General features: G+C 44.8%; 1 protein-coding gene across 7 annotated transcripts in view; it reads left to right on the top strand.

Moving 5' to 3' along the window:
- TSNARE1 (t-SNARE domain containing 1) overlaps window positions 1–13,310 on the top strand; it is a 434,224-nt gene that overhangs the window by 99,718 nt on the left and 321,196 nt on the right. For all 7 annotated transcript variants that reach the window (XR_013544395.1, XR_012087019.2, XM_078392020.1 and 4 more), the window contains exon 2: window positions 1,917–2,041. Coding sequence is in view for 5 of the 7 variants with exons in the window: in XM_078392020.1 (XP_078248146.1) it covers window positions 1,957–2,041 (85 nt within the window). In the remaining 2 variants the exon portion in view is untranslated. The remainder of the gene's footprint in view (window positions 1–1,916; window positions 2,042–13,310) is intronic.

The following is a 13,310-nucleotide window of genomic DNA, read 5'->3' as shown; positions in this document are numbered from 1 at the left end:
CAAAGTTCAATACCAGTGCAAGTCCAGGGTCAAGGTCCAGGGTTCAGGAACAAGAGACGTGGATGCCAGCCAAGATGTTGACTCCTTGCTTCCACGAAGTTTCTTGCTTCGCTGAAGCTGGTTTTATCCTAAAGCAGCTCCCTGAGCTGTTGGAACGCTCTCTATTCTGCTAGTACTCAGGGCTAGGTGAGCGCAGGTCCCTGTGGAAAGCTTTAGAGCGATCCTCTGCTTTTCTTTCCCTGAGTCTTTCCCGAAGCCTGCCCCAAAGCCTGTCTGCTGTGGAGGGAGAACCTGGATGCTGCTCAGCTGTTTCCAATCTCTCCACATTCTCCTCAGCCACAATTAACCCTTCTGGGTCCAGATCTTCGGGCGCACTCATGACAACCTCTGACTTCACAACCGGATACTAAACCACTGAGCTATTCCATTGAGCGGAACCAATAAACTATCAAATTGGCCTCTCCCAATTTGAAGAGACCCTTGTCCAGCAGGCCGAGGCCAAGAGGCAGTCCTGAAAGCAGCAAAACCAGGGAGCTGGACAGGGGACCGATTGGATTTGTCTTCAGTGTGGAAGGGATGGTCACTCTCGAATTGGTCTTCTCAGCCACACTAGACGCTGTTCCAAGCCCTCCATTCAGAGCATTTATCGTAGTTGCTTGAGACTGAAGGAAGCCTACAAGCTTGAGCTATCCAGCATTTTTTTTGCCCTGACTGTGAGGACCCTTCAGAGTTTTGCATTTAAGAACCAGCTGGCTCTATATGCAGCCAGCTTTTGGGGGGGAGACATCCTTTTTCTTTGGAGTTTTTTTTTTTGCAGGGGGGGGTTGCCTCCTTTTCTTACTCCTTTTCTTACAGCTGGGTGTGAGGCTCCTTCTCTGAAGGATGTGGTGTGTGTGTGTGTTTAGCTGTTACCTGCGTAGCTCCCATTGCAATTAATTCCTTGTTATTATGATTATTACAATCGCTATTTGTGCTGAAATCAGGCGCTTGAGAAGAAATTCAATCAGAGTCAAGTGGGCCTCGCACCTGAGTAAACCTGCATGGAATTATGCTACCACTTGTCATCTTATTTAACTAAGATATCTGATTTTTTTCACTCTTCTTTTCCCATACAAGACGAAGAAAGAGTGTTTCTTTCCTGGTGGATCAAGAATTCTTTTCTTTGGTAGCTGCTACAGGCATTTTCACTTGAGTTTAAAGTTTTCCCGTTCACTAGTGGAAGCCGGAAGCCGCTGTCCTGGGGTAAAAAGTCAGACCCCGGGTCTTTTTCTACTGTTCTTTCACAGGGGAAAAATGAGAAGGGGGAGAGGAGTGTTTTAAGGGAGAGGTTGATTCCTCCAGCTAAACCCAAGGCCTGAAAATGCATCTTTTGGTAGATGCAATCACATGCTTTATCCACAGTTGATTCATGCCTCTTCAGCCTTCCAGTAAAAAAGTCTGACTTGGGGTCCTTGATGTTTGCTTGCTAGTTTTGCTGAATACCTTCACAGTTGTTGATTTGTGCCGTCAAGTTACCTCCAACCCAGGGCGACCCCATGAATGAGCGATCTAGATGGTCTAAATGGGTGGGGTATAAATTGAATAAATAAAATAAATGTCCCGTCTTCAACTCCTGTGCTCTCAATCCTGTGGTTTCCATCTCGCATTGGGTCTTCCTCTTTTTCCTGCTGCCTTCCACCTTTCCCAGAATTCCTGACTTTTACAGAGTATCCTGCCTTCTCAGGATGTGCTCAGAGTAGGGCATCATCAACATGTTTGCCTCTGGAGAGAGTTCAGGTTTGATTTGATCTAGGACCCACTTCGTGCATCTTTCTGCAGAGAGAGAAGGGAAAATGGGTAGGCATGTCTATTTTGTGGGTTCTTCTGTTCTCCATGTTTTTCATGAACAACTCGTGTATTTTTCTTCTTCTCCACAGCTTGAGAACGACACTTGTCTCCAGAGCCGTTTGAGAGAAGATGTCTTATGGTTCAATTGATGGAAGTGGGTTCGGAAGCAGAAACACCTTTGGAGGGCCGTCAAGACAAGGATATCAACCTCTAGGTAGGAGCTGAGCCACTTCCAGTTAATGATTGTTTGTGCCTTTGCTTCTTTATGGGAACAATTTGTTGTAATGCCGAAGAAAACATAACATATTCAAGCCCACGTACAAGAATCTGGACGTCTCTGTTAGGTAGGATGATGGGCTTCCTCTCAACCAGTAGAAAATCAGTGCTAAATTTAGTGCAACGTTGGTCTCAACTGGAGTTGACCCAGTGAAATGAACAGGGGTTAGTATTAATCATCATTAAATAATGTCCTGTTGATTTTAGGGACTGGTGCTGGATTAAGTCCTTTGACTTCGCCCCACACACTTAAGGAGCAGACTTTGATTCTGTCCTGCGAAATATATTGCAAAGTTTTAATCCTCCTCTCTCCTGAAGAGACAAGGACACCATCTTCATCTTTGATTATTTTTTGGCTTCTGGCCATAGTGGCAAGTCCCACCTCATGTAAAAAGTTCTCAAATTATTGTGAGCGTTAGATACGTCGTGATACGGGTTCATTTTGCACAGGCTGCCCAGAAATATAGTCCATTTTGCATAAGATGGGCGATGTCCACGGGAAGTTAGTCCTCCTTTATTTGCATGAAAATATAATACTGGGTGGTGGATTATTTCTGTGCAAATGCCAGCTATTTATTTATTTATTTATTTATTTATTTATTTATTTATTTATTTATTTTGCAAATCAGCAAGGTTGTTGAAGGTAAGAGAGCTCTGGCGGGAGACTGAGGAAAGTCTTTCTGACGTTCGCAAACGACAAGAGGAATTTTGTTGTGTTGGATTATGAAAACAAATCTACATTCTTCATACCGTTGCCTGCATCAAAAGGTGTATGATATACACCTTTAGCACATCGAATCCTAGAATTGTGAAGTTGGAAGGGGCCTTCAAGGCCATCAAGTCCGGCTCAAGGCAGAAATACAAATCAAAGGATATCGGCCAGGTGGTTGTGCGATTTTCTCTTGAAGGCCTCCAGCCTTGGAGCAGACCTCACCTCCCGAGGTCACTGGTTCCATTCTCGTACTGCTCTAACAGTTAGGAAGTTTCTCCTGATGTTCAACTGAAATCTGACTTTCTGTAACTTGAGCCCATTGTTGCGTGTCCTGCACTCTGGGATGATGGAAAACAGATTTTGCCCCTCCTCTGAATGGCAGCCTTTCAAGTATTTGAAAAGTGCTATCGTATCTCCACTCAGCCTTCTTTTCTCAAGGCTAAATGTGCCCAGTTCTTTCAGCCTTGCCTCATAAGGCTTGGTTTCCAGGCCCCTGATCCTCCTTGTCGCCCTCCTCTGAGCTTGTTCCAATTTGTCAGCATCCTTCTTGAAGTGTGATGTCCAGAACTGGACACAGTACTTAAGGTGAGACGTTACTAGTGCTGAACAGAGAGGAACTAGAACATGGTTGGGCAGAGGATGGTGGTGGACTCTAGTCTTCCGCTCCTTTGGCTCTGCTAGCTTGGGCTGGTTGAATTTGCATGCCAACACCACCTCGATGGCCAAGCTTTGGCTCTTTGTGTTAGAGCTGTGGCCCCCAACCTTGGGCCTCCAGATGTTCTTGGACTTCAGCTCCCAGAAATCCTGGCCAGCAGAGGTGGTAGTAGTGAAGGCTTCTGGGAGTTGTAGTCCAAGAACATCTGGAGACCCAAGGTTGGGGACCATTGTGTTAGAGGACTGGCATTGTGGTCTTCCACAAGTGGAGGACTTCCATATCACTTGACACTTGTGACTATATCCCTTCCATGTTGTATCTTGTTCTTAGTTGCCTAGTGGGACTGGATATCTAGGGAATCTGGCATAATGGTCCTTGGTGGCTTCCACAGTCTTTCCATACCCTGTTTGCACATCTCATTTGGGGTGGGAAACGGACAGGACAAGCACCTCCTCCATCACTGCTGGACAGATTTTGCCTAGACTAGAGTGTGGGAGCATCAATTCAGGCAAAATGTGTTGGAATTTTGGAAATATCGTGTGCTGCATTTAGTTGGTTTGGCTGGCAGGAAACTTTCTGGGTTTGGGGTGACTGTCAATTGATCCAGGAGTTTTTCCCTACCTCTGATTTCAAAGACAGTCCTACCTCTTTGCTTAAGTCCCTTTCCCCCTCTCTTTTTAGTCTACTGGCAGGTAGCTGTTAGTGCAGTTGTGTGAATGTAGCCTGCAGGAATCTGCTACAAGCAGGTGGGGCATCTGTTGAGGCCTGCTGCAGTAAGCAGTCAATTTCTTTTAGTACAGTATGCTGTTTTTGGTCTATTCAACTGTGAATAAATGAAACCTTTTATTCGTTCTCTTACCAATGTCTCAGCATGAGTTATCAAGACGGTCTGAGGAGACTTGAAGCTGATTGTGCTCTGTGAGTCCCTGCACTTGTGCTACACAGCTAGAGGTTTTTAACTAAAATTCAAAACTCTGCAATAAATTGCCTGATTTAATTTCATGAGGAACTTGAAGAGTGTTGGTGATGCAAATATATATCCATGGATGTATCCTGCAGGTTTTCTAGAGTTCAGAGCCCTAGGCAGGAAAAAGGGGAAATGGCCACAGCCGTAGGATGAAGGTGGAGGCAAAAGGAATGCATTAAAAAATAACTGGGAAGTTGTGAGTCTGTGAGATTGAGTGGAGAATGGGGGCAACAGAATCTCTCTGGCTGCCAAGAAACATGATTGTGGGGGAGAATCTGAACACAGGACTCATTCCAGAGTCATGCTGAGAGTCACCATGTGGCAGTAAAACAGGAGCAGTTGTGACAGTCACCGATGGCAAGATGCTAGCCCACATGGACTTGGCGTCATCAGCCTTGGCGTTCCTTGCTATTCCCATTGTTCGGCCTTCTATGATGCGCCTTGTTTCCTAGACACGTCGTGTTGAAATGGCTCATGTGCATATCCTGGGAAGGTTCCCAAGCGCTCCTCACTGGTGATGGGAGATGTCAGTTAGCTAACTCATGGGAGCTGATGAAAGAGAGGAATCGGTCCTTTGCCTTTTAGAGCTTTCTGCGTAGACAAGATGGCTCATGCGGTGACCCAATGCATATTTGGCAAGTTGTGCTTGTAGGAAGGGCATACACAGGTTTTCAAATATGGGCTTTGAATTTCCAAATGTTCACGGCCTCAGATGGGGCGTGGGACCCTTGTTCTGGGTTAAAGGATCCCACACGGAAGTGTATCTGGAAGGGACACTCAGGGTCATTTAGTCCAACCCCTTTCTGAGACAGGACATCTAGAGCCTCATCAATGCTTGGTGATTTCCTGACATCCTCTCATTGAAATTTTTGGGAGTGATCGAGTTGGAGGCAGTTGCTCCATGGAACCTGTTCTTAGTTCACAGTAAGCCAGGTTTCCCGTGATGCATTGTGGCTTATTATGTTGTATGATTGCCTCCATCTTGAATTAATAGGAACCCTCATAGAACAGGGGTTCCCAAACTTGGGGAACCCAGGCACCCTTGAACTGCAACTCCCAGAAACCCCCAACCAGCACAGATGGTGGTGAAGGCTTCTGGGGTTTGCAGTCCAAGAACATCCGGGTTACCCACAGTTGGGAACCAGTGTCAGAGAGAATAGAAGAAGTGATCAGGAGGGATGTTGTGGGCATCAGCTGTGAATCAGGACAAGAATTCAGATCATCCTTAGGGTGCAGTAGCACATTCTAAAATTCAGAGCCAGGATCAACAGACGGCTCACCCTGGGGTAGGAGGGCTGTTGGCTCTAAACTGCAGGCAGGTGTTGACCAGTGGTTTAGACCAGTGGTCCCCAACCTTTGGCCTCCAGATGTTCTTGGACTTCAACTCCCAGAACTCCTGGCCAGCAGAGGTGGTGGTGAAGGCTTCCGGAAGTTGTAGTCCAAGAACATCTGGAGGCTCAAGGTTGGGGACCATTGGTTTAGACTTTCACACCATGGTGTGTGAAAGGATGTCCATTTCATGTGTGTTGAATTTCTTAGGATGTACCAACAATCTCATCTTTTCCCAAGTTACCAATTGCATCTGGTTGCATGACTCCTCCCATCCCACAGATATTTGTGTTTATTTAATATAATAACAATATGCTGTCAAGTCAATTTTGACTTATGACAACCCTTTTCAGGGTCTTTCAGGTTGAGAGTCCTCATAACTGATCTCCCATTCCCTTCTTCTGGGACTATGAAGCTTGCCCAAGACCACCCAGGCTGGCTCTACTCACCAGAGTCCTAGTAGGGAATCGAACTCTCAAGTTCTGGCTCCACAGCCAGATACCTAAACCCCTGAGCTGTCCAGCCAGCAGCTCCATTTTTATTCAGGCATGCACTTTTCCTAGTATAGACAGTTATCACATATTGTTCTTAAAGCTCACATTTTTACATATTTCCTCTGATGGTTTGTATTAAGTTTTTGAATAGTTACCTTTTAAGCCTTATATATAGAGTTGTATATAATTCTTACTAAAAAGGGGAGGGGAGCCCAATGTGAGTGGTACCCCCCCTGCTACCATGATGAGAATCAGAAATGTGCATATGTGCTTTCCATAATAATCTCACAAGCCAAGAACTGCATAATTAATGAAACATCTTGATTAATGCAAATTTACACCCTTAGTCACAGGTGAGCCACTGAGGGCCTGCAGACTGCATGTATATACCCTTTTCTATTTCATAAGAGAAGGGGAGAAAGATGGTAAAGGTTAGGCCATAACTTAGCAAGTCACCGTTTCCTGTTACGTGTCTGTTTTAGGAACTGTGGTTTGTTTTAACCAAATATAGTTCATAGAATCCTTTGTGTGTGCATGTGGAGGGGGGATCATCTGATGCAACCAGTACAGTTGAAGATATAACTTGTTAGCTGTCTGTCGAGTCCTTACATAGACGTTTACGCTTACATGACAGGGGTTTATGCTTACATACACTATACCTATAAGTGGACTTTACAAGAGGGGTGAAGAAACTCTGAATTTCAGAGCCCATTGATCTTTACTTCAGATTTGGGAAATGAGTACCAATCCGCCACTCCATAAATGAAATACAGTATTGTAGCCTGAAGCTGAGCTACTGAAGTTGTACATGTATGGAGGACTGTATCTCCCCATACAACCCCTCTTGGTGTGTAAAATCCTCAGAGGAGGCCCTTCTATCGGTCCTGTTGACAGTGGAGTCACAGTTAAGGTGGAGACAAGAGAAGGCTTTCTGTGTGGCTGCCCTGAGGATATGAAATGGTCTCCTTCAAGAGGTCAAGCTGGCCCCCTCTCTTTTATCCTTCTGCCAACAACTGAAGGCCCACCTTTTCAGGTAGGCTATTAACAATCATGACAGAGTCCCTGAACGTAATTTTTTACTTAAAATAGTTTAAAATGTTTTGTTGTTTAGTTGTGAAGTCATGTCTGACTCTTTGTGACCCCATGGACCAGAGCATGCCAGGCCCTCCTGTCTTCCACTGCCTCCCATAGTTGGGTCAAATTCATGTTGGTTGCTTCAATGACACTGTCCAACCACCTCATCCTCTGTCGTCCCCTTCTCCTCTTGCCTTCACACTTTCCCAACATCAGGGTCTTTTCCAGGAATTTAAATGTTTTACCTGCTTCTAATAATTCAGTGTATTTTAATTGGTTCTCTATTTGAATTGGGTTTTGTAAATAAAACCTTAGAATCAGGGATCTGAAAGGGTCCTCTAAGACCATCGAGTCCAACCCCCTGCTCAAGACAGGAGTCCAAATCAAAGTAGATCTGCCATTCTCTTGAATTCCTCCAGCATTGGAGTGTTTTTAATGTGTAACTCATGGTGTTTTTAGATCTGTTCTGTGAGCTGCCTTGAATCCCCTTATTCGGAGAATGGTGGCCCATAAATGAAACAAACAAACAAACAAAATATGACAAAACACAACTCCATATGCTTTTGTGGGTGTGATTTCCATTTTTTAGGAAACATCCCCCCCCCCGAAGGATCCACCGATCATGCTTTGCGCTGCCTGGCATTGTAGGCTGATCACCAAAATGGGAGTTATAGACCCCCATTTCAAGCACCTCGTAGTACAATATATCTCTGCTCTAGCCCAAGCAACCTCACATCCTAAAGGTGACTGGTTACATGGAACAGAGGGTGGCAAAAGCTGTAAAATATTGGAAGATGAAATTCGTATCAGTTGACATAGAGGATGGGCAATCCGAAAGGGGCTGAGTTTGGTGACAACGTTGGTCCGGATCTTCTTGAATTTCCGCGCATGGAAGCCCCACCAAGATAGTAAAATGGAATTATGCTCCTTTTCCAAACTTTGCTGTTGAACACCTGTCACTGTCCATGAAGAAAACTCAGCCTGCGGTTGTAGAAGAGTGATGTTTGCGCAAGGTGGGGGGGAGAGACAATCCCACTTTATCACGTGTGTGTGGAACCTCAATAGCAGGCTGGCCTGTGTGTTTTGTGTCAAAACTAGCTTTCTTTATTTAGTAACTGGCATGGCTATTCTAGAGAGTTCTTCAAATCTACGCGTGCTCAACTGTATCAAATAAATGCAGAGAGTAAACTGCGTAAAACATATTGGCTTCTCTCCTCACCTCCCGAGAAAGCCTCTGTGTTCAAGAATTTGCTTTGAATTTATGCCTCCCCCTTAACAAGTCAGGCTGCTAAAATTCATCTTAATTTACTTTGTCCCTCATTTTATGGGGACGGCAGGATAATGACACCCTGGACTGTCGTAGTTTGAAAGCTGTCAATTTTTACTGTCTGGAGCGGGAACACAGTGCCTCTGCAAGAACAACAGTAAAGCTGCACGATTCGCCACAAGGCAGGAATAGCGTTGGCCCTCAGATTTGTCTGTATCTGAAAGGCAGCCTTTCCGCTAAGCTTTCAGACTGACTATAGCCGTCCTAGAGCAATACAGCAATTAGCCATTTCCATATGGTTTTCCTTTGCATCCGGACCCTAAATGTTTATGCTACCTTCACCATCTGGGGCGGTGGTGTTTTCTCAATGGAGAAAGCACTTATTCTCACCAGCCAGACATGCTTTGGGTGAATTCAGCTGGCTTCTTTCCTAGGAGGCAGAAAGAGGAGTTTAACCCCCAACCCTTGGCTCCATGGACAGATGCTCCAACTCACTGAGCTATCCCATTGGGGCATTTCAGAATCTTTTGGGGGGGGTTAGGGTTAGGGTTAGGTTTGACAAACCTAGACAGCATCTTAAAAAGCAGAGACATCACCTTGCCGACAAAGGTCCGAATAGTCAAAGCTAGGGTTTTTCCAGTAGTGATGGATGGAAGTGAGAGCTGGACCATAAAGAAGGCTGACCTCCGAAGAATGGATGCCTTTGAATTGTGGTGCTGGAGGAGGCTCTTGAGAGTCCCCTGGACTGCAAGGAGAACAAACCTATCTGTTCTGAAGGAAATCCACCCTGAGTGCTCCCTGGAAGGACGGATCCTGAAGCTGAGGCTCCAATACGTTGGCCATCTCATGAGAAGAGAAGACTCCCTGGAAAAGACCCTGATGTTAGGAAAAAGTGTGAGGGCAAGAGGAGAAGGGGACAACAGAAGATGGTTGGACAGGGTCATTGAAGCGACCAACATGAATTTGACCCAACTCTGGGAGGCAGTGGAAGACAGGAGGGCCTGGCGTGCTCTGGTCCATGGGGTCACGAGGAGTCGGACACAACTAAATGACTAAACAACAACAAATCACTGGAATTCTCTCAAGAATTCCAGAAATTGAAGACCTCAGACCTAAAGCAAGGCACTTATAATTTTGCCTCTCTAGAGATGGACTTTGGGGTTATTTATCTACACCATCAATTCCTCCTATTATTATTATTTATTTGATTTATATACTGCCCATCTGGCAGCCAGGGCCACTCTGGGCAGTTTACAACAGATAAACAGACAACAGAATAACATAATAATGCATGTACAAAGTAATAATAATTCAATTGGGGCATAAATCAAATATCATAAAGTGCAGCAAAAACAAATACAATACAATAAATTACAATTAAAAGCGTAAAATATAAAAGCCAAGAAGCATGGTGGTGGATGATGGATGATATTTTAGCAAACACTGTTGTATCATACAGTTCTTTGTCCAGGGAAGGCATGCTTAAATAGCCAGGTTTTTAACAGCTTCCTAAATGTGTTTAGGGTTTACCTTGTTTCCTATTGTTGACTGGTTGGTTTTTTAAAAAAGGAAAAGCTGCCATAGTGCTTTCTAGGAATCATATTTCTTCAGGAAACACTTTGTGTAGATCCTAATGGGTAGCAAGACTATGTCTCCCAGGAAGCACCATGGCATTAAAAAAATATAGAATCATAAAATAATGGGGTTTGAAGGGGCCTACAAGGCTGTTGAAGCCAACTTAGAGATGCAAAATTTCCAATATTCTGGAAAAAAACAAACAATTTTTCCCTGTATTTTTCTGAAATTCTCAATTTTTTTCCAGGAAACCCATGTTTGTGTATTTTTGAGAAGAAATGGAAATGTTTTGGAGAAAAAGAAAACATTTTTCCCTGAAAAAAAAAATGGAAATTTTCAGAAATTTTACATCTGTAGCCCAACCCCCTGCTCAAGGCAAGAATCCAAATCAAAGCAGATCTGGCAGAGGGTGGTCCAGTTTTCTCTTGAAAGCCTCTAGCATTGGAGCACCACATTGGTTCCATTGTCTTACTGTTGCACAAATTAATTTTTCCTCAGATTCAGCCTAAATTTCTGTTCCTTTATTATAAACCCACTTCCTTCCTTCCTTCCTTCCTTCTTGTGCAAAACATTAAAGAGAACCTCTCCCATTCCCAGTTCTTCCAACTCGTAAGTTTGTTTTCCAAACCTTTTGCCCTTTTAGATGTTCTCCTCTGACATGATTTGAACCTTGGGCCCTTGGGCCCTCTGGACTTTAGGGCAATGGTTCCCAAACTTGGATCCCCAGATGTTCTTGGTCCGCCGCTCCCAGAAATCTGGGGATGCACGATTGGGAACCACTGCTTAGGGAATAGTTTTGCGAACTTTAGCAGCAAGCGTTTTCCTTTTCATTGTCTCAACACCAAGGAAGGCTCTTTCTAGTCATGTCCTAAGCAATCTGGCCTCTTTTATCTTGGACCAGCCTGGCCTGTTCTTCAGCACCCCACAAAACAGAATGGATGAAGATGTCTCGGCTGGTGCTTGGCATTCCTGCTCCATCTGCAAAGGTAAAGGTAAAAGTTCCCCTTGACAATTGTTGTCCAGTCGTGTTCGACTCTAGGGAGCGGTGCTCATCCCCGTTTCCAAGCCATAGAGCCAGCGTTTGTCCGAAGACAGTTTCCGTGGTCACATGGCCACGGAATGCTGTTACCTTCCCACCGAGGTGGTCCCTATTTATCTACTTGCATTTGCATGCTTTCGAACCGCTAGGTTGGCGGGAGCTGGGACAAGCGACGGGCGCTCACTCCGTCGCGTGGATTCGATCTTACGACTGCTGGTCTTCTGACCCTGCAGCAAAGGCTTCTGCGGTTTAGCCCACAGCACCACCACGTCCATCTGCAAACAAGGGCATTTAAAAAAAAAGAGGTGACGGTTACATGCAGCCAGAGTCGGTCCGTCAAAACCCTCTGCTTCTCTGGCAGGGCAACTGGTGGGTGGGCTCCAAGCCATTCCACAGATGGGGACGGAGAGGAAGCAGCCAAGACTCGGCAGAGCATCTTGTCTGCTTGGAAGCTCGGTGGATGCTTCGCAGTTGATGATAACTGAAGTAAGTAGAACCCCATGGGGATGTTAACACATGTGCATCCTGGCTGGGGTTCACTGGCTGGGGCTTTGCAGATCTTGTCCCCAGTACGTGATGCCCTCTGCAGCTTAGTTGACCAGAAACCTGCAGTTGGAATATGGGGATTTTCTTAAATCAAAGCTACAGAGAGAGAGAGAGAGAGAGAGAGAGAGAGAGAGAGAGAACATGGAAGAACGGAGCTGGTAGCAACCTGTCAATCATTCTGGTCTACCTTCCAGTGCAGGAAATACACAGCTATCGCATCCCTGCCCCAATGACCATCGGACCTCTGTTGAAAAACCTCCTACAAAGTAAATGTCATCATGATTCTTCCTGACAGAAGATCCTCCCTAATTTTTAATCCAAAGCAAAGCAAACCAAAGTCTGCTGCTTGTATACTGTCCCATAGTGCTTAAAACATTTTCTGGGTGGTTTCCAGTTTAATTATGCAGGTGACATATTGCCCCCCCCACACACACTCCCAGCAAACTGGGTACTGAGTTTGCCTATCTGAAAAAGGATGGAAGGCTGAGAGCAGTATCTGAGGCCGGGATTGAACTCTTTGTGTGAGTAGAGTCTTCACTGTAGTACTGCAGTTTAACCACTGCACCATGAGGCTCTTTTTCTAACACTCTTTTCTTCTGAGTCGAATCCACTAGTTTCGGTCTCACCTGTGAAGCTGCAGAAAAAACAAGCTTGCTTTGTGCCTTCCGTGTTTTGTTACAATTAATGTGTGTTTCCATGATCGTTTCAAAAATGAATGGGAGTGAAATTCTCAGCCATCTACAGTGGCCCTATTTAATTAGTACAGTATAGTTATATCTCGTACAGAGAAGATTTTGCTGGCCCTGTGGGTAAAGATAGTGTGTGTATGTCTCACCAAGTCACTTCTGCTTTGTGATGACCTCATCAATTAATGACCAGAAGATGCTGCCATTAACAGCGCTGCTCAGGTCTTGCAAACCGAAGGCCATGGTTTCTTTTATTAAGTCAATCCATCTCACGTCTGATCTTTCTCTTTTCCTCCTGCCCTCAACTTTTCCTAGCATTATTGTCTTTTCCAGCAAGTCTTTTCTTTCCATGATGCGTGGAAAATGCTATGGTCTTAGTTTAGTTGTTCACTCAATTTATCCTTATTCTGACTCACTTTTTTCTTTCTGTAAACTGTATTGAGGCCCATTTTGCAATGAAAGGGGGAAAAAAACAAAGCGTGCTGCTTATTCACCACCCCATAGTTCTTACAGCTCTCACTGAATGGTTTACAATTTAACTATGCAAGCTACACATTGCTCTCTTCTCTCCCCCCCCCCCCGACAAGCTGGGTACTCATTTTACCAACATTAGGATGGAAGGCTGAATGAACCTCGAGCCGTTTGCCTGAGATTGAACCTAGATCATGAACAGAGTCTTGGCTGCAATACTGCAGTTTAGCCGCTGTGCCATAAAAGACTGGTAAAATAAATAAATCCATCAATAAATAAACATGCTATTCAGGACACCATGCTAATTCTTTGTGCCTTTTGTAGCATTGGTACATCTGGAGAAATGAAAGTCAGTGGATATTATAGGATCTGAGATTATTCTATTATTTCGT

The sequence above is a fragment of the Pogona vitticeps genome, chromosome 4, assembly GCF_051106095.1.
Source record: "Pogona vitticeps strain Pit_001003342236 chromosome 4, PviZW2.1, whole genome shotgun sequence".
Taxonomy (NCBI): Eukaryota; Metazoa; Chordata; class Lepidosauria; order Squamata; family Agamidae; genus Pogona; species Pogona vitticeps.
The sequence above is the reverse complement of the archived record's forward strand: the minus strand, read 5'-3'. Positions and strand labels throughout refer to the sequence as shown.